At 46.5% G+C, this 26,929-nt stretch overlaps 1 protein-coding gene across 2 annotated transcripts; it reads left to right on the top strand.

The window, feature by feature from the left end:
* Positions 1-260: 260 nt before the first annotated feature.
* Positions 261-25,778, top strand: VIPAS39 (VPS33B interacting protein, apical-basolateral polarity regulator, spe-39 homolog). 2 transcript variants are annotated; one of them, XM_073609919.1, is made up of 20 exons: positions 261-470; positions 5,389-5,481; positions 5,686-5,785; positions 6,817-6,963; positions 7,094-7,132; positions 7,221-7,285; positions 7,979-8,035; positions 8,718-8,810; positions 9,125-9,158; positions 9,840-9,942; positions 11,882-11,909; positions 11,986-12,062; positions 13,619-13,694; positions 17,882-18,013; positions 18,123-18,164; positions 18,254-18,343; positions 21,406-21,492; positions 21,595-21,684; positions 23,766-23,870; positions 25,677-25,778. In XM_073609919.1, the coding sequence occupies exons 2-20, from the start codon at positions 5,389-5,391 to the stop codon at positions 25,695-25,697; spliced, it is 1,479 nt and encodes a 492-aa protein (XP_073466020.1). In that variant the 5' UTR covers positions 261-470; the 3' UTR covers positions 25,698-25,778. The 2 variants fall into 2 exon arrangements, with proteins under 2 accessions (XP_073466020.1, XP_073466019.1); XM_073609918.1 differs by having other exon boundaries at positions 267-470; positions 5,343-5,481.
* The last annotated feature ends 1,151 nt before the right edge of the window (positions 25,779-26,929 follow it).

Genomic DNA, 26,929 nt, shown 5'->3' with positions numbered 1-26,929 from the left:
TATTACCATGACACTATATTCTTATTCTTCTTCATACTATTTTGTTAATATTATTATTGCAGTATTCTGAAATGGATGTAATGCAGGAGGAGGGGGGTCGTTCTATAGTGTATAGATGGGAGGGGCTCTGTAGATGATCAGGATGTGATTACACCCGAGTATCCCCCAACCCCCCGTATATGGAATATATATATTAGACCCCCCCCCAATAATATGTATATGTATAATATACAAAAATCTATCTTTAGAGATACATTGTATCAGATCTGTGTGTGTGGGCGGGGTAGGGGCGGAGTGAGATTGGTCAGGAAGTGTCAGGCGCGGGGGTTGCTGGGAGTTGTAGTTCTTCCTGTGGTGCAGTGCCCATTCTCGGCACAACACTGGTGTTCCCATCAGAAAAAGAGAAGACCGGAGTGGACTACATTTCCCAGCGTGCCCCGGGACAGAGGTCGGCTGGTCCTGGATGAGAGGTATGGGGGGTCCTGTCACTCTGCTCTCTCCCTCTCTGGGTCCCCTCAGGCCGGAGTACAGCTGTGAGGAGAAGTTTATGAAGCTGCTACATTTGGCTGACTGCTTCCTGAATTCTACATTCATTTCCAATCTGCTGACATTATAGGCTTCTGTTCTCACTATTGTGAGGTGGGGGGTACACTCCGTCTCTGGCCGTTCCCCGGGGGGGGGGGACTCTATGTCTCTGGCCGTTCCCTGGGGGGGGGGGGGGGCTGACTCTATGTCTCTGGCCGTTCCCCGGGGGGGGGGCTGACTCTATGTCTCTGATCGTTCCCTGGGGGGTTACATAGTTACATAGTTACATAGTAGGTGAGGTTGAAAAAAGACACACGTCCATCAAGTCCAACCCATGTGTGTGATTATATGTCAGTATTACATTGTATATCCCTGTATATTGCGGCCATTCAGGTGATTATCTAATAGTTTCTTGAAGCTATCAATGCTCCCCGCTGAGACCACCGCCTGTGGAAGGGAATTCCACATCCTTGCCGCTCTTACAGTAAAGAACCCTCTACGTAGTTTAAGGTTAAACCTCTTTTCTTCTAATTGTAATGAGTGGCCCCGAGTCTTATTAAACTCTCTTCTGCGAAAAAGTTTTATCCCTATTGTGGGGTCACCAGTACGGTATTTGTAAATTGAAATCATATCCCCTCTCAAGCGTCTCTTCTCCAGAGAGAATAAGTTCAGTGCTCGCAACCTTTCCTCATAACTAATATCCTCCAGACCCTTTATTAGCTTTGTTGCCCTTCTTTGTACTCGCTCCATTTCCAGTACATCCTTCCTGAGGACTGGTGCCCAGAACTGGACAGCATACTCCAGGTGCGGCCGGACCAGAGTCTTGTAGAGCGGGAGAATTATCGTTTTCTCTCTTGCGTTGATCCCCCTTTTAATGCATGCCAATATTCTGTTTGCCCTTATTAGCAGCAGCTTGGCATTGCATGCCATTGCTGAGCCTATCATCTACTAGGACCCCCAGGTCCTTTTCCATCCTAGATTCCCCCAGAGGTTCTCCCCCCAGTGTATAGATTGCATTCATATTTTTGCCACCCAAATGCATTATTTTACATTTTTCTACATTGAACCTCATTTGCCATGTAGTCGCCCACCCCATTGATTTGTTCAGATCTTTTTGCAAGATTTCCACATCCCGCGGAGACATTATTGCCCTGATTAGCTTAGTATTGTCTGCAAATACAGAGATTGAACTGTTTATCCCATCCTCCAGATCGTTTATAAACAAATTAAATAGGATTGGTCCCAGCACAGAACCCTGGGGAACCCCACTACCCACCCCGACCATTCTGAATACTCCCCATTTATCACCACCCTCTGAACACGCCCTTGTAGCCAGTTTTCGATCCAGGTACTCACCCTATGGTCCATGCCAACGGACCCTATTTTGTACAGTAAACGTTTATGGGGAACTGTGTCAAATGCTTTTGCAAAATCCAGATACACCACGTCTACGGGCCTTCCTTTATCTAGATGGCAACTCACCTCCTCATAGAAGGTTAATAGATTGGTTTGGCAAGAACGATTCTTCATGAATCCATGCTGATTACTGCTAATGATATCGTTCTTATTACTAAAATCTTGTATATAGTCCCTTATCATCCCCTCCAAGATTTTACATACTATTGATGTTAGGCTAACTGGTCTGTAATTCCCAGGGATGTATTTTGGGCCCTTTTTAAATATTGGTGCTACATTGGCTTTTCTCCAATCAGCTGGTACCATTCCAGTCAATAGACTGTCTGTAAAAATTAGGAACAACGGTCTGGCAATCACCTGACTGAGTTCCCTAAGTACCCTCGGATGCAAGCCATCTGGTCCCGGTGATTTATTAATGTTAAGTTTCTCAAGTCTAATTTTAATTCCATCCTCTGTTAACCATGGAGGTGCTTCCTGTGTTGTGTCATGAGGATAAACACTGCAGTTTTGGTTACTGAAGCCCCCCGATTCACTCGTGAAGACTGAGGAGAAGAATAAATTCAATACCTTTTCCATCTCCCCATCCTTTGTAACCAGATGTCCTTCCTCATTCTTTATGGGGCCAATATGGTCTGTCCTCCCTTTTTTACTGTTTACATACTTAAAGAATTTCTTGGGATTTTTTTTGCTCTCCTCCGCTATGTGTCTTTCATGTTCTATCTTAGCCGTCCTAATTGCACCCTTACATTTCTTATTGCATTCTTTATAAAGTCTGAATGCTGAGGATGATCCCTCAACCTTGTATTTTTTGAAGGCCTTCTCCTTTGCTTTTATATGCATTTTTACATTGGAGTTAAGCCATCCAGGATTTTTGTTCGCTCTTTTAAATTTATTACCCAATGGGATACATTGGCTAATGCCCTTATTTAATAAGCTCTTAAAGCAAACCCATCTCTCCTCTGTATTCTTTGTTCCTAATATTTTATCCCAATTTATGCCTTTTAGCAAGGTTTGTAGTTTAGGGAAGTTGGCTCTTTTGAAATTCAGTGTCTTTGTATTCCCTTTATGTTTCCTAGTTGTGTGATTTATACTGAAACTAATTGACCTGTGATCGCTGTTACCTAAATTGCCCCGTATTTCCACATCTGTGATCAGGTCTGTATTGTTGGTAATCAGTAGATCCAGTAATGTTTTATTTCTAGTTGGTGCGTCTACCATCTGACCCATAAAATTGTCCTGCAAGACATTAAGGAACTGGCGAGCCTTAAATGAATGCGCGGTTCCCTCCGCCCAGTCTATGTCTGGATAATTAAATTCCCCCATTATGATAACACTTCCCATCCTTGCTGCTAATCCAATTTGTGATAGGAGATCCATCGCCACTTCCTCCTTCAGGTTAGGGGGCCTATAGCATACTCCCAGTATTATTTTCCCCTTAGCTTCATCCCTTTGGAGCTCTACCCATAAGGATTCCACCTCCTCTCTAGCTCCCTCAGTGATGTCATCTCTCACATTCGCTTGTACATTATTCTTGATATATAGGCATACCCCTCCCCCTTTTTTACCCTTTCTATCCTTGCGGTATAGGGTATACCCTTGAATGTTTGCCAGCCAATCATGAGAGCTGTTGAACCAGGTCTCTGAAATTCCCACAAAATCCAAATCCTCCTCGTACAACAGTATCTCTAGTTCACCCATCTTGTCTGCCATGCTCCTGGCATTGGGGAACATGCCACATAGTTTAGACCGGTCGCATATTGTCCTCGTATTGGGCGTTTCAAAATCGCAACTAGGACTTGCTACTATACTCACCTTGTGTTTTTGTGCTTTGGTTAACCTACCACTAATGCCCCCAACACTACCCTCTGGAATATCATCCGCGCTGGCTATCACTGTCTCTGGACCCTCCCCCCCCATCGCCTAGTTTAAAAACCCCTCTAACTTTTTGGCCATCTTCATTCCCAGCAGATCTGCACCCTCCTCATTTAGGTGCAGTCCGTCCCTTCTATAGTACCGGTTACCGACTGAGAAGTCGGCCCAGTCCTCCAGGAACCCAAACCCCTCCTTACTACACCAGCTCTTCAGCCACTTGTTTACTTCCATAATCTCCCTCTGCCTTTCTGGTTTGGCTCGATGTACCGGTAGTATTCTTGAGAATACTACCTTGGAGGTCCTTTTCCCCCCACTCTCACTGGAGGAGTTCTTCCCCTGGCAGCTAGGAGAGTCCCTCATCTCCAGCAGTGCTGGTCCCTGACTGGTTTCACCAATGACACTCAATGGAGCGTACTTATTGGGATGCTCCAGTCCTGGATCGGCCTCTCTGGCACTTCCCCCTCTACCCCTCCTGACTGTCACTCATCTACTCTGTGCTAGTGCCTGCACCTCTTTGTCTCCACCCGCCTCTGTGCTGGCCCCTGCCCGCACCTGCCATGTACATTCCTGGCTCACCTTTAGTATGGAGGGACTTCTCAGTGCTGACAGTTGCTTCCCTAGATTCAGAACCTGGGCTTCCAGGGAAACAATGTGCTTACATTTTGCGCAGCAGTATTCACCCTCGATCGGATGATCAAGGAACGCATACATGCGGCAAGATGTACAAAGAGTCGCCTCTATGTCTCTGGCCGTTCCCCGGGGGGGGGACTCTATGTCTCTGGCCGTTCCCCGGGGGGGGGGGGGGGGGACTCTATGTCTCTGGCCGTTCCCGGGGGGGGCACTCTATGTCTCTGGCCATTCCTGGGGGGGGGGGTGACTCTATGTCTCTGCCCGTTCCCCGGGGAGGGGGGGTGACTCTATGTCTCTGCCCGTTCCCCGGGGAGGGGGGGTGACTCTATGTCTCCGGCCGTTCCCCGGGGGGGTGACTCTATGTCTCTGACCGGTCCCGGGGGGGGGGGGGGGCTGACTCTATGTCTCTGGCCGTTCCCCGGGGGGGTGACTCTATGTCTCTTACCGGTCCCCGGGGGGGGGGGGGCTGACTCTATGTCTCTGGCCGTTCCCCGGGGGGGGTGACTCTATGTCTCTGACCGGTCCCCGGGGGGGGGGGTGACTCTATGTCTCTGACCGTTCCCTGGGGGGGGCTGACTCTATGTCTCTGGCCGTCCCCCGGGGGGGGGGCTGACTCTATGTCTCTGGCCATTCCTGGGGGGGGGGGTGACTCTATGTCTCTGGCCGTTCCCCGGGGGGGGGACTCTATGTCTCTGGCCGTTCCCCGGGGGGGGGGGACTCTATGTCTCTGGCCGTTCCCCGGGGGGGGGGGACTCTATGTCTCTGGCCGTTCCCCGGGGGGGGACTCTATGTCTCTGGCCGTTCCCGGGGGGGGGGGGGGGACTCTATGTCTCTGGCCGTTCCCCGGGGGGGGGGGGACTCTATGTCTCTGGCTGTGATGTTCTTTTCTCTGTATACAGGTGGTGACTCTTCTGATCTCCCCGTGTGGCTCTCTCTGCACTTCAGATGTCCAGGGTAAAGGAGGATGAAGATTACTGGAATACCTCCAAGTGTAAAGCGTTCACCTTCGATGACCCGGATGAGGACGGACTGTCTCAGGTAAAGTGGAAAACCACAATGACCGTTATGTGCCGCCTTAGACTGATCTCATATCTCACCTTCCCCACTCCCTGTCATCTGCCTCATCCTTCTCCCTAGCCCATCTTCAGACTCTCTCCAGTCCTTCCTGAACCCAGAATCCTGTGTATGTTGTGTCCCTTGTACTGGATCGTGGTCGCACTTTACCGCTGCTTCCTCTTCTAGCTGAAGGAATCGAAACGCGCTGTGAACAGCCTGAAAGCTTTTGTGGATGAAGATGATGAGGACTGGGAGAGAGTCACCTGGAGTGGAGAGCCGGTGGGGAGTGAGTATCCATCTGTGAAGGTGATACAACTGAAACGTATGAAGTACTTCTGTTTCTGTGTCCAAGGGGTAGCCCCCTCCATCTCTGTGTCCAAGGGGTAGCCCCCTCCATCTCTGTGTTCGAAGGGTAGCCCCCTCCATCTCTGTGTCCTGGGGGTAGCCCCCTCCATCTCTGTGTCCAGGGGGTAGCCCCCTCCATCTCTGTGTCCAGGGGGTAGCCCCCTCCATCTCTGTGTCCAGGGGGTAGCCCCCTCCATCTCTGTGTCCAGGGGGTAGCCCCCTCCATCTCTGAGTCCTGGGGGTAGCCCCCTCCATCTCTGAGTCCTGGGGGTAGCCCCCTCCATCTCTGAGTCCTGGGGGTAGCCCCCTCCATCTCTGAGTCCAGGGGGTAGCCCCCTCCATCTCTGTGTTCGAAGGGTAGCCCCCTCCATCTCTGTGTCCTGGGGGTAGCCCCCTCCATCTCTGTGTCCAGGGGGTAGCCCCCTTCATCTCTGTGTCCAGGGGGTAGCCCCCTCCATCTCTGTGTCCAGGGGGTAGCCCCCTCCATCTCTGTGTCCAGGGGGTAGCCCCCTCCATCTCTGTGTCCAGGGGGTAGCCCCCTCCATCTCTGAGTCCTGGGGGTAGCCCCCTCCATCTCTGAGTCCTGGGGGTAGCCCCCTCCATCTCTGAGTCCTGGGGGTAGCCCCCTCCATCTCTGAGTCCTGGGGGTAGCCCCCTCCATCTCTGAGTCCTGGGGGTAGCCCCCTCCATCTCTGAGTCCTGGGGGTAGCCCCCTCCATCTCTGAGTCCTGGGGGTAGCCCCCTCCATCTCTGAGTCCTGGGGGTAGCCCCCTCCATCTCTGTGTCCTGGGGGTAGCCCCCTCCATCTCTGTGTCCTGGGGGTAGCCCCCTCCATCTCTGTGTCCTGGGGGTAGCCCCCTCCATCTCTGTGTCCAGGGGGTAGCCCCCAGGGGACATGGGGGAAGGGGATTTTGGAAGTCCTGTTGTAAAAGGTTGTTTCTCCCACTTGCTCCATGTTTGTCTCTCTGTCAGGTATATCATGGTCTATTAAAGAGACCTCCTCAATTAACCGGGGGCGGGACATAAAGAGTCCAGGAGCTGAGAAGCCTCGGTTAGAGACATCCTCTTATGCCTTCCCCAAACCAGTGTCCTCCTATTCCATTGGCAGCCTCTTTAAAGGTGAGTGCTATTTATTGTGTTTCCTTCTTGTGTAGGTTGTGTTGTGCTCCTCATCCTCTTAGTGTACATTCTGTGTAGATTTCTAGAATATTTTTCATGTATTGTGACCCGCCACCTCTGTTCATTGCAGGAAAATCCAGGCAGAGCAGTTTCCAGTCACTGTCTGATGGTAAGTTGTTGTTTTTTTTTTCTTGCCCTCCTCGTGGTGTTTAGCCAAGGCCAAGTATCTGGTCATGCTCTCTGCTCTTCTCTTCCAGCTCTTCTAGAGACAAACAATAAACATTTTGCCCCAGAGCTGCGGAAACCCAGATCTGAATACCAGGTACTGTGGGGTGGTGAGTAGTGGAGGTCTCTGGGTAGTGGGGAAGCAGTAGAGGCCTGTTTATGGGGGGGGGGGGGGGTTAGTGGGGGCCTATGTGTAGCAGGAGGCAATGAGGGCCTTTCGAAATGGGGAGGCAGTGGAGGCCCTGTGGGGTAAGGAGGAAGCAGTGGATGCCCTGTGGGGTAAGGAGGAAGCAGTGGAGACCCTGTGGGGTAAGGGGAAGGGGAAGGCAGTGGAGACCCTGTGGGGTAAGGGGAAGGCAGTGGAGACCCTGTGGGGTAAGGGGAAGGCAGTGGAGACCCTGTGGGGTAAGGGGAAGGCAGTGGAGACCCTGTGGGGTAGGGGGGAAGGCAGTGGAGACCCTGTGGGGTAGGGGGGAAGGCAGTGGAGACCCTGTGGGGTAGGGTGGAAGGCAGTGGAGACCCTGTGGGGTAGGGTGGAAGGCAGTGGAGACCCTGTGGGGTAGGGTGGAAGGCAGTGGAGACCCTGTGGGGAAGGGGGGAGGCAGTGGAGACCCTGTGGGGTAGGAGGGAGGCAGTGGAGACCCTGTGCGGTAGGGGGGAAGCAGTGGAGACCCTGTGGGGTAAGGGGGAGGCAGTGGACACCCAGTGGGTAGGACAGGTGGCAGTAGAGGCCTCTGGGAAGGGAGACACTTTTATAGGGCGAACATTAACGTTGTGGTATATTTTCCAGGATTATAGCGGGGAGTGGAGCATTGAGGATTCAGTTCGGAGGATGAGCAAAGGCAAGGTACGCTATGTGATCTGAATGGTTCTCCTCGCAGGGCCAGCATCATGTGTCCATACATGTCTGACTCAGATGTAAAGGCCCATTAATGTATATTAGAGCTTACTACAGAAATGTCTGTGTTCCCACTCGGGAAGAACACACAGGTAGCCATCTCCCCAAGGCGGTCACAAACCTGATAGGGATTCTAACCCTTCACCACCCTGTCCAGAACTAGACAAACTTATGGCTGGGGTTATGCTTTGCATTTTATGTAAACCCCAAATCATTTTTTTTTAGGATGTTTGACATCATGTCTTACTGCATGCAGCTTTTTATAAGCAAATTAGCCGCAGGGTTGTCAGCTTGCTGTGTGTGTTCCTTCAGTCGGCCACTGGACTCACTATAAGATCAATCAGGCTGCTCAACAGCCAATTGGAGAACCTTGCACTGCAACAATGTGCTTCCCACCTGGATACTTGCCTTCCTTCTTGATCCAGTAATTTTTGCTGTATGGATATGTGACAATGAGGGGGGGGGGCGGGGGGATATTATCCTGCACACAGCTCACTTCCTTGCCTGTAATTTTTTGTTGGAGCACAATGTCACGTTTCTGCTTCCTCCATCCCCAAATGAAAGCAGCTCATTTTCAGTGGTCCCTAATTCCAGATCTTCCTAAAATAGTGTGTGTTTGTTTTGTGGACAGGTCTGCTCCCTGGAGAGGTTCCGCTCTCTGAAGGACAAGCTGAAACTTCTAGATGAAGCCATCCGACTTCATGATGGGAATGTCATCACAGCTGTACGTAAATGACAGGTGCTTTGTAGGAGGCATAGCTTGGCTTATGAAGTGGGTGTGGCTAAAGTAATATATGGCCAATCGGATATTATTGGAAGTGTTCAAGGAGATGAGGTTTAATGGGGGAAATGGAGGTTAAGGACCCTCTGAACTTCCAGCTTGAATCATTGTATTACCTTGTATACTTTCAGTTTAAATCTGCTAAATATGTTTCAGGGGCATCAATGTGTGGAGAGGCTTGTTTTTTCTTTCTGTGTTTTTTCCCTTCACTTTGCCTCCCTGGTTGGTCACTGTCATGTTTCATCTCATATTTGCAGGTTTTAATATTCATGAAAAAGACGTTACATTCAGGTAAGTGACCATAAAGAGGTTGTTGCCCCCTGACAATTTGTGTCCTGTCTATCCTGTGGTCAGTTTCTCTTTAGAATGACCCAGGTTGGGTGTGATTGAGCAGTATGTGAGCTCTGAGTGTCTTTGTGGGGTCTTGTTGGGGTTTCAGCTCTTGTTATTTTGTTCTTCCCCCAGTTACAGAAATGGTCATCTTTGGCTGCTAAATAACACCCAGCCTGAGCACCTGAGATATACCAGGATTGAACACCCTATATATATTACCAGCCTGAGCACCCCAGATATACCCAGCCTTAGAATATTTGGCCTACCCAGCCGTAGAGTCTCTGGCCCATCCAGCCTTAGAATCTCTGGCTTACCCAGCCTTAGAATCTCTGGCTTACCCAGCCTTAGAATCTCTGGCCTACCCAGCCTTAGAATCTCTGGCCTACCCAGCCTTAGAATCTCTGGCCTACCCAGCCTTAGAATCTCTGGCCTACCCAGCCTTAGAATCTCCGGCCTACCCAGCCTTAGAATCTCCGGCCTACCCAGCCTTAGAATCTCCGGCCTACCCAGCCTTAGAATCTCCGGCCTACGCAGCCCGATCACTGTGGGGGACTGTGGGCCAAACTGCTAACATATATTGCAACAAGTACTGCTATCTGACACCATTTGCCTGCTGATGTCATTGTCTATTCCACTCAGAGATTCTATTCCGGGAGCTGAAGGAGAGACAAGAGGCCCTGAGACATTTTATTCATTTCTTGAAGGAGACTGAAGACCAGCAGTTGCTCATGGAGCTCTTCAGGTAAGTTGTGTTAGTGGTCTTTTGCCATCCGGCCTGACGTGACAATTTGTAGCGGGAATGGGCGACAATTACTGACTAATAACAGAAATATAAATATCACCATGTGTTATCAGTCAATGTATATAACGCTGCAAACCTCTGGTGGGTGTTCATCCTGGGAACTACTTTGTATTTTGTTCTGTAGGTGCGTTATTTGTCTGTCCAGAGAAAGACAATACAACCCCCTCGCTGGAGCCCCAGGGGCCCCTTCCATATAAAAATACATCAAATAGAAACTGGCAGCAGTTTAAAAGCTGAACTCCAACTGAACTTCCGCCACTTTGTAAAATGTGCAGGCATACTATGAGTTAGGTCCAACAAGGTGCATGCCACCTCCTGGACTTTTCTTTTTAATTTACATCTGACAGATTTATCAAGCTCTGGGAGGATAGCTATGGCTACATTTCTGGATTTCTGACGCTGGACATTATGTTCTTAGGTCCTTCAGCTGCAGAGTTGTATGCAGCTTCTGTGCCCTCCCCTCCTCCTGCCCAGTGACAGGATACAAATAAAATCTCATTCACAAAATACAAAGGTTTCTGTGAGTTGGTGGCAAAGGGGAGGGGCAGGCAGAATGTGGAGATGGCTATCCTGGAGCGCCATAAAATGGTCAGATGTAAATAAAAGAGAGAAGTCCAGAAGGTGGCATGCACCTCCGTTGGACTTGACTCATAGTATGCCTGCACATTTTACAAAATGGCCAAATTCTTGGAGTTCAGCTTTAGCCCTCCTCTACTTCAAACCAAAATGTAAAAAAGTTCTTTAACGTTAGATATACTATAACCAGTTAAGGACTGCCATATAGCAGATTTACTGCTACAGGGCGGCCCTCCTGTGCAAAATTATATAATATATTATATATATATTATAGAGAGAGAGAGAGAGAGAGACGTCATTCTGCCTACTCACAGCAGAAGCTGATCTGCGGGTGCCAGGCACTGGATGTCCACTGGCACCCGCCAATCGTCAGACACCAAACGGAGCTCTGCCTATGTAAACAAGGCAGACCTGGGGGGCGTGGCTTGATGGTGGAGCGAGCGGACATGTAGAGACACCGCTCAGGCTCATGAACAGCATCCTACAGTGATCCTGGGTCCCTTCTCCTCCGGACCGGTTCCAAACTCTTCCCCACAGTCGTGGGCACACTTCAGGCTGGCGTCCATGGTGAAATACGGGCCACCTGCGCCGACATCTGTGGCGGGACAACTCGCCCGTTTTCGATAGCAAGATGGCGCCGAGCCTCAGGCAGAGCCGCCTGACACGCTGCAGCCGTCCTCCTCCTTTTCTCAGACAGCCTACAGCTCTGGTGAGTGACTCTACCCCTGCTCTGTTTGCTACCCTGCCTGCTTCACCCCCCCGGATAATGAGGACTGCCAGGCCCTAGATTCCCCCCCATGCTGAGCCTACACTGGCTAACATCATGCTGGCTATCCAAGACTGCAAGGCCTCCCTTTCTACCCAGATAGCATCTGGCGCATGGACTTCTCCCTATTGAAAAAAGATGTGCAAAACTTGAGAGATAGAACAGGGGCTACTGAAAAACGTATCAGTTCCCTGTAGGATGTTGTGCACCCCCTTATCTGCCATTGTGCGGGATCACACAAGTGAAATGGCTGCTCTCTGCGCTAAAATTGTCAATTAAAGTAATGCAGTGCTGTATCGCGGAGAATGGCCTGGTCATGAAGGAGGGTTAAATCTTCCGAAGGTCAAGTGGTTAATCGCTGATGAAGGGGGTCCCTTGGACCCCTAAATGGCTTTGGCTGTTTACACATTTATAGTAATGAGTAGACTTTACCTGGACCATCGGTGATCTTTCTCCAAAATTCCCTGGATAGATGTAGATTCGTTTTTTGTTGATTTAATTGCTGTCTTACTAGTGGCCTCTTTATTTTTTTTTCAGGTATCTGGAGTGGACAGAAGAGCTAGCAGTGAGTATAAATGGTTGGCGGCAGTGTCATTTCTCCATATTCCTTCCCAGTCTCAGAGAAGGTTGTCTCTCCACAGCTATGTAGATATCGTGAACACCTGAACATCGTGGATGCTGAGCAGCGCAGAGACTTCCTAAAGAGTAAATGTCTCAGGTGAGTCTCATTGATCACCCCTGGGGGATGCCAGCACTGTCCCGGAAAAGGTTTTGTGCTGGAACCTGTTTTACATCTTAATTTTATTATTTTGCAATAAAAATAATTTCTAGTTTTGTTTAATTTGGGGGGGGCTGGCTTTGTACAAGATTTGCTTGTATGGTTTGGTGTGTTGCTTGGTTAAATTCAATCATCCCTCACCATTACATGCCTTGTAAAGGCCTTTTCTTGTCTAGAGGAAGCCAGTGGGTGTCTCAGCCTACCAGACTCCACCTGAAATATTAAAATAAAGTGAATTTTTGTTTCGGTCTGTGTATACTATATTCTAGTATATCGCAGCTCTAACAAATGGCAAAAACCCCTAACAAAATGTGATTAAAAATAGCAATACAGCACATTTCTGTTATCGCCATTACATAATGCAACTAAACACTACTTTACCAAAAATTTATTTGTGCTCAAAATAAAATGTGTATAACGGGTAGACAACCTCGGAACTTCGCCTGTGGTGAAACTACAAATCCCATCATGCTTTTCCCTCCTTGGGAGTCACGCCTGTGGCTTTCAGTCTTGCAATGCCTTATGTGACTTGTAGTTCCACACCAGCTGGAGTGCCAAGCTTGCCTATCCCTGGTTTATAACTTTAAAGCAGAGTTCCACTCAAAAGTGGAACTTCCACTTATCTGTTTTCCTTTGCCACGATCCAGTTGGTACCTTTTTTATATTCTTCCACTCTCCACCATGCCACAAAGAAATCCACATGAGGTAACACCATCTCATACACTTTTATTAAGAAAAAGGCAATAAAAGATCCTTTAAAGTGGTTCTAAAGCCTTTTTTTTTCATGCATCAAGGTTAAAAAAAAAAAAACCTGCTGCAGAGAATCCCCCAGTTACCTCCTTATATTTAAATACCTGAGTCCAATCTCAATCCAGCGCTGTGCATGAGAGCAGTGGCTCTCCCGGCTCTGTCCCTCCCCATTGGCTTCCACTCCTGTCAATCAATCCTATGAAGAGTGAGGTGGGAGCGGTGCCAAGCCCTGCTGTCTCAGGAGTGAGCCCTCACGGGTTCTCCCATAGAAAGTGGCTTTCTATGGGGACACTCAGCGCGGGGGAGGCTGGCTGGGAGCGCCAGTAGGGGACCTAAGAAGAGGAGGTTCAGGGCCGCTCTGTGCAATACCCTTGCATAGAGCAGGTAAGTATAACATGTTTATTATTTTAATTAAAACTTTTTTATTTTATTATATTAAAATAAACAACAACCGCAAACACAAATTATCTTGCCGCTTCCTATATACTGATGACCTGCTCTCCGATTCCTAGTGCCAGTGATCCGTCTGTATGGGGCGAGTTTAAATCCAGCGCACTTTGTCTAAGACATCATGGTGATTAGATGGGGTAGCGGTTGTGATGTTCCTGTGGGATTGTTTAGTAGATGGTGACAGTGATGAACACTTTTTTTTATTGTTATAGAGCAGCATGGAGTCAGTTCACTGATGCGCAGGAGTATGTTGTTTCAGTGATGAACACTTACCTGTGTCTGTTGTTCCTCCTTAGCCTACCCTTCTCCCTGGACGATGCAGCCCATGTACAGGACCATTATACCTTGCTGGAAAGACAGATCATCATCGAGGTCAGGATTGTTTACTGGGCCGTGTGTGGGCACCTGTCATAGGTCCACTCAGACTTGGAACACATTTAGTGCTGTGTGTCTGTATATGTTTTGCCGTGTGTGTCCATCTATTCACCAAATTATATCACCATGTTCAATGTGGAGTGCCAGCCTGTTATAGAAGCAAGCTTCAGCCAAAACCGCCCAAGATTCAAACTGTGTGTGGGCAGGCTGAATGTGCCAAGTTGATCGATCAACTTGGGTACAATCAGCCTGCTGGATTCACATCCAATTATCGCCAGCGGCTGCTATAGTTGCTAGCAATAATCACTGCCTTCTCCTGGTGGGGATGGCTTCCCCCGCCAGGAGCAGACAATAGCTCAACAGGAGGGATTCCCCAGTCAGCACTGTGCCCATCGGTACCTGCTCATCAGTACTGCCTATCGTTGCCCATAAGTGGCGCCTATTAGTTTCCATCAGTGCCACCTATCAGTGCTGCATATTAGTGCCTCCTCATCAGTGCACATCCAGTGAAGGGGGAACATTTCTTATTTACAAAATGTTCTGACAGAAACTAAGAAAAACTTATATTTTCAAAATTTTCAGGCTTCTTTTGTTTTTTGCTAAAAAAATATTAAAACAACCCAGTGGTGACTAAATACCATCAAAAGATAGCTCTATTTGTGTGAAAAAAAACATAAAAATTTAATTTGGGTACAGTGTAGTATGACCACGCAATTGTCATTCAAAGTGTGACAGCGCTGAGAGCTGAAAATTGGCCTGGGCAGAAAGGGGGTATAATTGGCCAGTATTAAAGCTGTTATTGATGTCACCGGCGCATGCGCAGATTTGGCCTAATTTACGGCATTCTCAATATACCGTCAGTTAGTTTATGCAGAGGCCGTGTCCCTGTCATCACTTGCTTTGCAGTCCCACAAGGCTACAGGTGTATTTGCACCTGGAACACCCTGTGTGACTTGTAGAGTCACGCGGGGTGGGGGGGGTTTGGGGGGTGTAAACATCATCAGAGCTGAACACGGGACTCTGAGGGAAGGAGATCCAATATTTGCACTTGTGCCTGTATACTACTGTCTCTAAAACATATTACAACCCAAAAAAATGTAAATATCCCTAAAGTTTAATTGTCTCACTGTCATGTACGTATTGCGTATGCGCAAGATTGCGACCATGACAGAAAGAAAGGGGGAAGGAAAATACACTTGTGAGGAGGAAGACAATAGATAACATAGCACCTGCTTCAGCCGGGATAAATGAAAACTAAAGTAAAGCCACAAAACAAGTAAAAGCAACCTAGAGGGAAAAATAGTAATGCAAAAATTAATTAATTATGATACTTATAATAGCTGAGTTTACTATCGCTATAATGGTAGACCTGCAATTAACTACTTAAATTGATTGTAAAGTCTCTCCTTTTTTTTTTTTTTTTTCTTTTAAATAACAAACATGTTATACCTACCTGCCCTGTTGCAGTGGTTTTGCCCAGAGCAGCCCTGGATCCTCCTCTTCTCGGGTCCCACTTCGCTGCTCCTGGCCCCTCCCTCCTGTCGAGTGCCTCCACAGCAAGCAGCTTGCTATGGGGGCACCCGAGCCGAGCTGCAGCTCCGTGTGTTGTCCATTTAGACATGGAGCTGACGTTCGGCCCGCCGCCCCCTCTCTCCCCTCATTGGCTAACTGATTTTGATTGACAGCCACTGGAGTTTATGGCGCCGCTGCTGTGTCATAGCCAATCAGGGGGGAGAGTCCCGGACGGCTGAGTGACTCGTGGACATCGCTGGAGCAGAGAAGGGGCTCAGGTAAGTAATAGGGGGTGCTGGTGGGCCTGCTACACGCAGAAGGCTTTTTATCTTAATGCATAGAATGCATTAAGATAATCCTTCTGCCTTTACAACTCCTTTTAAAGGTAGCGGCCTGTATTAACCCTTCATTATTGGCCCCTTTTTTCGGTTTACAATGCTGTGACCATTTGACTGACTGAAGTCTGTCATGTAACACTTTGATGGTATTTATTTAACCACTGTTTTTTATGTTTACTATACAAAGAAAAAATCAAAATTTAAAAAAAAAAAAAAAACTTTCTCTTTCTTTCTGTTTTGAAATAAGTGACAAATGCCAGGACAGTGCAAAAAAAAAAATCAGAAATTATCCCTGTTTTGGAATGTAGACATTATTTATTTATTTTTTCCACATTTTTTTGGTAATGAAAAAATGTTCTGATATTGAGTGGGTTAAAGAATGGAACTTGGTAGTATTGCACTAGATAGAGTGCCTGGAGATCATACACAGAGGAAGGAGGCAGTGAAGGGGTTACTGTACAGGGCACATACAGTGGGAGGATGGAGATGAGTGGGTTAATGTGCAGGATAAGGGAGGTGAAGGGTTAATATACAGGCCACACACCGAGACAGGCTGGGGCACCAGAAGTATAAATGAGGAGAGGTGTGAAAATCCATGATCTGTGGTTTGGAACTAATGAATGACTGTGATGTAAAAGGAAAGGGAAGACTTTCCAATGTAAACACTACATTGTATATGTTTTTTGATCACTGTGATTGGGCATCATAGCGAGCGCATGGTACAGAGCCACTCGGATCAACCCTGTACACTGTGCCTGTGAACCAAGCCGCCTGATTTAAAGCTCGGTCTACAGCTATTAATGGATGCACTGCCCGTGCCAGCGCGATTTTATAAATAATACTGCAGAAATAAGCGTCCACGTTTTTTAAATGTGCAGTGATTTATTTGTGGGTAAAGCTAAAGTTTTTTTGAATCGCGTTAAATGTATTTGATTTTTGGTTTGGTTTACTGAGTATAAAAATAGACTGTTAAAAAAAAAAGACGTACGAAATAGCAGCTAAACAAATTCCATTCCTCGTATAGAAATATTCAGAGATATCACAACACCTACATATCACAGTGTGCGATAAAATGTGTAGAAAGTTACAATGCACGTAGCATAACATGAAAGATTGAAAGGTGACCCATAGAAGGTGTGGCAGTTTTTACACAATTACATTGGTCAGCTTGGACCAGTGTAGTTATGTATGTTCCATACCTGTGGCATCCGACTCAACTTCAGTGATTACCGCCGGCATATAAATCCCACACCGAGCGGCTGCCCTGCTGCTTACTGAACATAGGACATTGCCTGCTCAGCACAGGGACCATTCAGAGGACACTTTATGTTTTCTAAATTAACCCGAAGTGTTCTCTGATCAGATATGGTGGCTATCGTGATGTCACCAACCCCCTTCCCCCACCTTGTCCAGTCAGAGAATGCTTTGCCTCCGTTGAGAAAATAGTGGCCATGCCGAGCGAGTGACCTGTATGCACAGCCACTCGCACAGGACCCAGAAGCTAGCGGTAATCACTGCAGTAGCGTTGCCTACAGTGATTTCCAGCTTTCACAGGGATCCCATCGGTATGGCACAGCTATACTGACATTGGCCAAGCTGGACCAATATAACTATGTAAAAAATGTACATACCTAAACTTTTTAGCTTTGAATCTAATAACCAGGATTTCTTTCACTTTAAATAGTTTTGTTTGGGCCAGTATTTCCGTCACTAACATTTGCCCGCTGGGTGCATTGTATAAACCGTATGTAGCCTCAGCTACATACAGTATACAGCACTGTGTTTCGGGTGTGAGATGAGACCTTCCTATCCAACACCTGGAACAAAACGGCGTCGGGCTGAGCTGCACTCGGCCATTCACAGGCAGCTTTGCATTCTATCAATAAATACAGAGCTTCCTCTGATTGGTCAACTCGGAGCCTGATGATGTTGCGATCACCGATTTGGCCAGTGAGCTTGGCCAAAACGAACTATTTAAAGTGAAAGTAAACTTGGACATAAGCTTTCAGCCCAGGTTTTTAGGTGAAATGCGTCAGTAGAGGAGGACTCTTTGCTTATTTGTCCATAATGGGAATAAAGTTGCCAGCGTTTTAACATTCCCGGAGAGCAGCCAGCCTTTTTTCCCTTCTCAGACTGACATTTTGTAGAAGCTGTTAGCAGGGTGCAGGGATACTCTTGGGCCTATCTGTACTGTGCTTGATTTCCTCGGTGGGGGTTGTAATTAATGAACATGTGTAAATCACCTTCTTTCTCGTACTAGTTTTACGATGCTCACCGAGCAATGTATTAAGCAGGAAGTTTCTATCGTCTCTCTGTCCCTTCTGTGGATTTCAGGTCAATGATAAGCACTTGGAGGCCTCAGGACAGGACATCTTCCGCAAGCACCCCAGGAAAGCCTCTCTGCTCTTCATGCCGCTGGTCACCACCCTGTTCTACTCCTGTATCTACCACTACACAGAGAGCGAGGTGAGCAGCGGCGGATGACGTGGTAGGCGGCAGGGGAGGGTGTACAGTGTGATGTATGGGGAGGGGGGGCTTCAGGGTTCACTAATCAGATATATTTCTCTCCATACAGGGAACCTTCAGCAGTCCTACTAATCTCCGGAAGACCTTTAAGGTGACAGACGAGGCTTTGTGTGTCTGTTTGGACATATAAGTACTACGCGCTCAGTAATTTGCTGACACGCTTTTATGACTCTATTACAGATCCCAGAGAAGCTGTACATTCTCACGGCACTGGCCGCACGTGCGAAGCTGCGAGCGTGGCATGATATTGATGCGCTATTCACCACTAAGGTCTGTGCCAGTCCCAGCATGCCTCTTTTTCTGCAGCCTTCATCATACTAAAATGCCACCTGCAGAACTAACTTTTCATACGGGATTGATAGAAGGTTGAAAAAAAATATATGAAGAATCCAGAAAGAGGTCAGCCCAGGCTAGGAACAAGCAGACATTCAGCTGAGGGACATGGGCTTCCACTGGCATTTTCCTGGTCCTTTGTAGGCTGCAGGGAATCCTCCACAGCAAGAAAGACCAGTTTGTGGTGTTGGCACATGGGCTGGCATGGATAGAATGGCATTAGGTGAAGTCATGCGCCCAGCAACATGGGGAAGGGGGTTCTTGATTGGGATAAGATAGATATGGACAATACTTCATTGATATATATTGATATATATATTTTTTTTAACCACTTAAGGACCGCCTTATAACAAATATACTGCTACAGGGCGGCGCTCCTGTGCAGAATTGTGTGTGTATATGTGTATATGTATGTATGTATGTATGTATGTGTGTGTATATATATATATGTGTGTGTGTGTGTGTGTGTGTGTGTGTGTGTGTATCATTAATGTACACACAGCACCCCATATTGACAGAAAAACACAGAATTGTTGACATTTTTGCAGATTTATTAAAAAAGAAAAACTGAAATATCACATGGTCCTAAGTATTCAGACCCTTTGCTCAGTATTTAGTAGAAGCTCCCTTTTGATCTAATGCAGCCATGATTTTTTTGGGGAAAGATGCAACAAGTTTTTCACACCTGGATTTGGGGATCCTCTGCCATTCCTCCTTGCAGATCCTCTCCAGTTCTGTCAGGTTGGATGGTAAACGTTGGTGGACAGCCATTTGTAGGTCTCTCCAGAGATGCTCAATTGGGTTTAAGTCAGGGCTCTGGCTGGGCCATTCAAGAACAGTCATGGAGTTGTTGTGAAGCCACTCCTTCGTTATTTTAGCTGTGTGCTTAGGGTCCTTGTCTTGTTGGAAGGTAAACCTTCGGCCCAGTCTGAGGTCCTGAGCACTCTGGAGAAGATTTTCGTCCAGGATATCCCTGTACTTGGCCGCATTCATCTTTCACTCGATTGCAACCAGTCGTCCTGTCCCTGCAGCTGAAAAACACCCCCACAGCATGATGCTGCCTCCACCATGCTTCACTGTTGGGACTGTATTGGACAGGTGATTAGCAGTGCCTGGTTTTCTCCACACATACCGCTTAGAATTAAGGCCAAAAAGTTCTATCTTGGTCTCATCGGACCAGAGAATCTTATTTCTCACCATCTTTGAGTCCTTCAGGTGTTTTTTTAGCAAACTCCATGCTGGCTTTCATGTGTCTTGCACTGAGGAGAGGCTTCCGTCGGGCCACTCTGCCATAAAGCCCCGACTGGTGGAGGGCTGCAGTGATGGTTGACTTTCTACAACTTTCTCCCATCTCCCGACTGCATCTCTGGAGCTCAGCCACAGCGATCTTTGGGTTCTTCTTTACCTCTCTCACCAAGGCTCTTCTCCCCCGATAGCTCAGTTTGGCCGGACGGCCAGCTCTAGGAAGGGTTCTGGTCGTCCCAAACGTCTTCCATTTAAGGATTATGGAGGCCACTGTGCTCTTAGGAACCTTAAGTGCAGCAGAAATGTTTTTGTAACCTTGGCCAGATCTGTGCCTTTCCACAATTCTGTCTCTGAGCTCTTCAGGCAGTTCCTTTGACCTCATGCTTCTCTTTTGCTCTGACATGCACTGTGAGCTGTAAGATCTTATATAGACAGGTGTGTGGCTTTCCTAATCAAGTCCAATCAGTATAATCAAACACAGCTGGACTCAAATGAAGGCGTAGAACCATCTCAAGGATGATCAGAAGAAATGGACAGCACCTGAGTTAAATATATGAGTGTCACAGCAAAGGGTCTGAATACTTGGGCCCCTTTCACACTGGGGCGGTAGGGGGCGTCGGCGGTAAAACAGCGCTATTTTTAGCGCTGTTTTACCGCGGTATTCTGCCGCTAGCGGTGCGGTTTTAACCCCCCGCTGGCGGCCGAAAAAGGGTTAAAACCCCTCGTACAGCAGTATTACCGCGGTATAGCCGCGCTGTCCCATTGATTTCAATGGGCAGGAGCGGTGAAGGAATACACCGCTCCTTCAACGCTCCAAAGAAGCGGCTTGCAGGACTTTTTTTACCGTCCTGCCAGCGCACCGCTTCAGTGTGAAAGCCCTCGGGCTTTCACACTGAACAAACAGCGGAGGCTGTTTAAGGGCGGTTTGCAGGCGGTATTTTTTGCGCAATAACGCCTGTAAACAGCCCCAGTGTGAAAGGGGCCTTAGGACCATGTGATATTTCAGTTTTTCTTTTTTAATAAATCTGCAAAAATGTCAATTCTGTGTTTTTCTGTCAATATGGGGTGCTGTGTGTACATTAATGAGGGAAAAAAAATTAACTGAAATGATTTTAGCAAATGGCTGCAATATAACATATAATATATGGGTATGAATGTATGTATGTGTGATTCTGCACTTCCGCCTAGGGGGGTGCGCGCCACCGGCGGTCCGCTTCTGTTGTGATTACTCACAGTAGAGGCCAATCTGCGGGTGCTGGGCATTAGATGTCCGTCAGCACCTGCCGATCGTCGGACGCAGAGAGAAGCTCTGTCTGTGTAAGCAAGGCAGAGCTCCTTTCTGACAAGGGGAAAGTGATGGATTTTGTGGGAATAAAATCCATCACTTCCCTTAGTAAAAGCAGCGCCCATAGTACACAAAAATACTGGCTAGGCACACAGTTAACCTTTTGACCGTTTAGCCCCTTCCCAGCCATTAGTACAGTGACCGTGCATGTTTTTATCTGTATTTATACTGTATTAGTGTCACTGGTCCTAAAAAAGTGTCAGTGTCCGATTACCCATTGTATTAACGCAGTCCTGCTATAAGTCGCTGATCGCCGCCATTAATAGTATAAAAAAAATAAAATAAAAATCCCAAGCCCCCCACCTAGATGAATGATGTGCACTATGCGCCCTTTTGCCTCCTGGGATGTGTACGTCGGGTATCCCAGGATTAGATTAAATTCTAATGGCGTTCCCTCTTATTTCCTCAGACCTGGTTGGGTTACACCAAGAAGAAAGCGCCGGTTGGTTTTCATCGGGTAGTGGAGATTTTACACAAGAATGGGGCCCCCGTACAGGTGAGCAGCATATAGTGGAAATCCTCCCAGCAGCTGAAGTGCTTGTGTTCTGTCTCCATTATGCAGGTCACATTTCTGTTATTGTCCTATCTTGCTGTGCAGGTCTTGCAGGAATACATCCGGCTTGTGGAGGACGTGGAAACCAGAATATCACTAGGGACAAAGTACAAGTGCCATGACGTTGTGATCGACGTGAGTAAATAGTGCCAGCAGGGGTACCAAGAGATGTAATTTTATAGATTAACCAGTAGGGGGCAGACAGGCACACTGACAATTTGCCATCTGAGGGATGGGAATATGTCATGCTCCCATTGCATACTGCTCAAGGTCCAGTTTGCTGGCGGATTGGAAGGTGAAGGGGGTGTGTGAACCTGAGCACTGTAAGCAGTGAGATGCATCCTTAGAAAATCCCTAAACTCTGTTGATCCAGAGGAAAGGAAAATCCCTAAAGCCCCATTCACATCAGGCGATTTAGGATTGCGGATGGAATCTCCGCAATTCTGCTTCTGATTCCTAATCGCCAGGTGTGGACGGGGCCTTACAAAGCATGGTCCAATATGGAAACATTCCTTTCCGATCCCCTAGGGCAGGGATATCCAATTAGCGGACCTCCAGCTGTTGTAAAACTGCAAGTCCCATCATGCCTCTGCCTCTGGGTGTCATGCTTCTGACTGTCAGTCTTGCTATGCCTCATGGGACTTGTAGTTCTGCAACAGCTGGAGGTCCGCTAATTGCATATCTCTGCCCTAGGGCAATTAGACAATCCTTGTACCAACAACTACATGTGCTGTTATTCTCATTATTACTTATATTTTGTGCATATAGAAACATGTCCAGTTCACAACCGATATATATATATAAATGAAGCCATCAGCCATAACCCAGGTACTTTTTTTTTTTTTCAGCCAGCGATACTCCTTCTCATAAAAGTGATCCGAGTGGCTGAGCAGCCGCTGGATTGCTTGTAGAAGCACCAGGAGGGGTGCCCCCCCCCAGCCAATTGCCAGTGCTTCTTGGGCTTCCCATTCTTACCAGCGAGCCCGGGAAACAATGTGATGGTTTGCACGGCAAAACAGAGACCAGATTGTCTCTCATCACCTCTATGATCTAGGAGGGCCGGAGCAACGTTGTGACATTGTCTCCGGTCTAGGGCGGAAGTAAACAATTTTTTTTTTTTTTTTTTATAGCAAAAGATCAATATTGTTTATTTATTTTTGATCCTTTGCTTTCAAAGGTAGAGGAGGGATTTGGAGTCTTTTAGACCCCCAAATCCCTTCATAAAAAGGACATATGGTCCCTTATTTCTATTACAAGGGATGTTTACAATCCTTGTAATAAGAATAAAAGTGATCTAAAAGAAAAAAAAATTAAAGGGACAGTAAAAAAAAAAAAAAAAAAATTATCTTATTTATTTTTACAAGTACCCCCATCCCTCCATGCTGGCACGCAGAAGCGAACACATATGTAATCAGCATTCCCACCACACATGTGAGATAGATATTGCTGCAAACGTTAGAGCGAGAGCAATAATTCTAGCACTGGACCTCCTCTGCAACGCTAAACAGGTAATCTGTAAAGGCGTTTAAAGGGTCGCCTACGTAATTTTTAAGTCTCGTAGTTTTGTCGCCATTCGACGAGCGTGTGCAATTCTAAAGCGTGACATGTTGGGTATCTATTTACTCGGCATAACATCATCTTTTATACTTTAACAAAAATTGGGTTGTGTATTTTTTTTTTTCATTAAAATATATTTTATCCCAAAAAATTGCCTTTAAAAAACCGCTGTGCTAATACCGTGTGACATAAAAATTGCAACAATCATCTATTTATTCTCTAGGGACATATATATATGTGTGTGTGTGTGTGTGTTTGGGGGTTCTAAGTAATTATCTAGCAAAAATTTTTTACGTGAAAACAAAGTGACAGAAAAGGCCTTGTCCTTAAAGTGGATATAGACCATTTATATTTTTATATAAAGTGATCCTACCTCCATTAGTAGCCTCTTCTCATTGTAGAATGAATATAGAACACTTAGTTAGATCTGTCCTCTGTCTCAGTACTCCATTGTGGTCTACACACAGTCTTGGGGTACTTGTTTAGTGTCACCAACGAGCCTCCCCTGCAAGGATTTCTTGCCCTGGGCCGGGGTGGAGGTAGGTGTAAGGATATGGTGCTCTGTAATGCAGGATAGGCACCCACACTTCTCTGGGAGTGTTGATGATATACAAGCAGTGGACAGAGATATGTGGTGACCCTTCGGTTCTTCCTGGCAGACATACAAAGACTTGAAGGACCGCCAGCAATTGATGGTTTATCGCTGTAAGTTGGATCGTGGATCTCCAGAGGAGGACAAAATCGACATGATTCTCAGCAACACAGTGAGTAGAGCTACACAAAGAATTATGCAAGCTGATACTAGTTTGCTGCAAGCACAAAGGTGGGCCTAACTATATTTGCAGGGGGGGGGCCCTACCTTGTCTTCCTGTCCCCCAAACAACAATTTGCATTATTGGTACTGGGCATTACACAGTACACAACAGGATCGACCAGCTCTAATATCATGGGTTTGGTGGTATATGTTATACACTCTATGGCCAGACTTAGTGGGCCCCCCATAATTGAGTTTAGTTGTTAACAGTGTAGAGCTGTGGTCTCCAAACTGCGGCCCAGGGGCCAGATGTGGCCCTTTGCTTGACTCTATCTGGCCCTTGGGGCATTGTTCCTCCCACTAATACCAATGATTGGGCACTATTCCTTCCACTGGCACAAACGATTGGGCACTAGTCCTTCCACTGACGCCAACAATAGGGCACTATTTCTTCCACTGACAAGAACGATGGGGCACTATTTCTTCCACTGAACAAAAGATTATAGCGCACACATACAAAAAAGACATCTAAATCCTGCAAGGCTATTTAAAGCACCTGAACATATTAAGCAAATAAGCAAAAATATGGAGATTTGGTCACACCATATGGCCATACAGTGCTTAAGCCCACTATTGCGTCAAAGTACCCCATTTTCAGTGGGTCCTACACTATTCATAGAATGAAAGATCCTGCTTCTCAAGCATGGGAGAAATACACTCCTCTTTATGGGAAAACTAAAAGGATGACTCCTATAACTCAGGTGAACACTGATTAGAAGTACTGGTGGGAGAGGATGGGGTGCTCCATCCCAAGGGGTCTGGTCAGGAGGAGTCCTTCTAGTTCTCCCATAAAGAGGAGTGTATTTCTACCATGGTTGAGATGTGGGATCTTTCATTCTACGAATAGTGTAGGACCCACTGAAAATGTGGTACTTTGATGCAGTAGTGGGCTTAAGCGCTATATGGTGTGACCAAATCACCATATTTTTGCTTATTTGCTTGATATATTCAGGTGCTTTAAATAGCCTTGCAGGATTTAAATTTCATTTTTGTATGTGTGCGCTATAATCATTTGTTCTGTTTGTATGGTCTTATAGCAGCACCATCTTTAATATAATGCATTGTTAGGGTGTGCCCCCCAAGTATTTGTTTTGTCTATTTCTTCCACTGACCCCAAAGATGAGACACTATTTCTTCCACTGGCACCAATGATGGGGTACTGTTCCTCCCACTGATACCAATGTCTGCCCCTCCCTGCATTTTGAAGGACAGTAAACTGGCCCTTTGTTTAGAAAGTTTGGAGACCCCTTGTGTACAGTACTGTTAGTACTACAACATACAAAGACATTTTTAGGCAATTGTGCTCTTCTCACCTTGTGGTAAGTTTGGGGAAGGTTCTTTTCTCTTCCAGCATAACTATGGCCCTTTACACAAAGCCAGTTTCCATAAAGACATGAATTGGCCAGTTTGGCGTGGAAGAACTGTTGGTCTACACAGAGCTCTGACCTCAACCCTACTGAACATCTTTGCGATGAACTAGAATGGCAATTGTGAGCCGGATCCCATCCAACATCAGTGCCTTACCTCAAATGGGGACAAATTTCCACACACCCTCCAAAAGTTTGTGTGGAAATTCTAAAGTTACAAAAAGGCCAACTTAATTTTATTGGCCATGATTTTGGAATTGGATGTCCACCAAACTCAAATAGGTGTGATAGTTACGCAGACATTTGGCCTTTTAGATTATGTCTTTGGATTGGTATGTACGATATTATTATATTGTCATTCATGTGATTTGTTCTGTGTGTGATTGCAGCAAATCCGTTGGAAGAATTGAGCGCAGCCTTCCAGGAGCCCCCTCCCGCCCCCACCGATGGACCAATAATAAACTTATTAATAAACGTATCTTTACTATGTATATTATGTGTTCTGTCCTCTCTGATCTGGTTAGTTTAGGTCAGATCTTGGCTGGTGTGTGGGATAAAGGCATTAATCTCAGATATTTTACATGTTAGCGGAGTGGTGGTCTGCTTGTGTGTGCAGTCAGGGGGGTGATGACTATTGCAGCAGAGAAAGCGCTCAGCACTAATATGTACTTAGATCTTTCCAGATTAGTCTGGTTTTATTATTTCCCCCAAAAAAATAGCCTAACAAGAAGGAAGGATGGCAGGGTTAATGGTCAAATAAGGATGAACATTTCCATCATCTATGTAAATAGATTTTGTTCCTTATTCCCGCTCACTTCCTGTTGTGTTACTAAGACAGGAAGTGAACAGAAATCTCACCAATGGGACACACAGCACACAGTCTACCCCTTTTCCCTGTACTATCCAAGACTACATAAAAAGGTTATGACTTTACATCTACAAGGACCTCAACAAAACTTCTACTGGTTTGGATACATGGCATTCAATACAGTAGAACTATAGGCAATTTTTTTTTTTCATTTTAGAGCAAGGGAGGGTTATAACCATTGGTGACTCTAGGAACAATATATGGGGGGGTACCTAATATACCACAGTCAAAACTAGGGGGCACTAATAATTTTTATCACTAAACCATACCACTGGAAAAGATGAGTATAAATAAATAAGATTACAAAATACAAGAGTAATGTGGTATGCAATGATAACTTTTTATTGTACTAACCTAAAACTTAAAAGGCAAGCTGTCAATGGTTTTCCTTTCCTCCTCAGGTATTGCTTCAGACCTGAGAAAGAGAGAGGAAAACTCTCAAAATCTTTTTTCTTTATAGTTTAAAGCAATTTCAGCAAACACCAGGGCTGCGTAAATAGTCCCCTATGTTAAATATCCAACATAGAGACATCCCCATACAGCAAAGAGATGGCCCAGTCCATCAAAGAGACTTCCCCATAAATCCAGCAAAGAGACTGGGAGCTAATTGATCTGGGGACAGACTGATCTTCTTCTGATTTTCTTTTACTTTCAATGATAATGGTAAACCGGACAAATATAGGGTGAATCTCCTGATCAGAGCACAGACAGCAATAAAAAATTACAGGAGTTCTAATCCCTCCGCTCTATCCAAAACGTAAAAAAAAAAAGTTT

This window comes from Aquarana catesbeiana, linkage group LG13, assembly GCF_042186555.1.
Source record: "Aquarana catesbeiana isolate 2022-GZ linkage group LG13, ASM4218655v1, whole genome shotgun sequence".
Classification (NCBI taxonomy): domain Eukaryota; kingdom Metazoa; phylum Chordata; class Amphibia; order Anura; family Ranidae; genus Aquarana; species Aquarana catesbeiana.
The sequence above is the reverse complement of the archived record's forward strand: the minus strand, read 5'-3'. Positions and strand labels throughout refer to the sequence as shown.

Coding starts and splice junctions, on each gene's coding strand:
- VIPAS39 (XM_073609919.1), top strand. CDS start 5,389: ATGTCCAGGGTAAAGGAGGATGAAGATTACTGGAATACCTCCAAGTGT. Junction 9,159..9,839: donor GAAAAAGACGTTACATTCAG/GTAAGTGACCAT, acceptor TATTCCACTCAG/AGATTCTATTCCGGGAGCTG. Junction 18,165..18,253: donor ATCTCCGGAAGACCTTTAAG/GTGACAGACGAG, acceptor ACTCTATTACAG/ATCCCAGAGAAGCTGTACAT.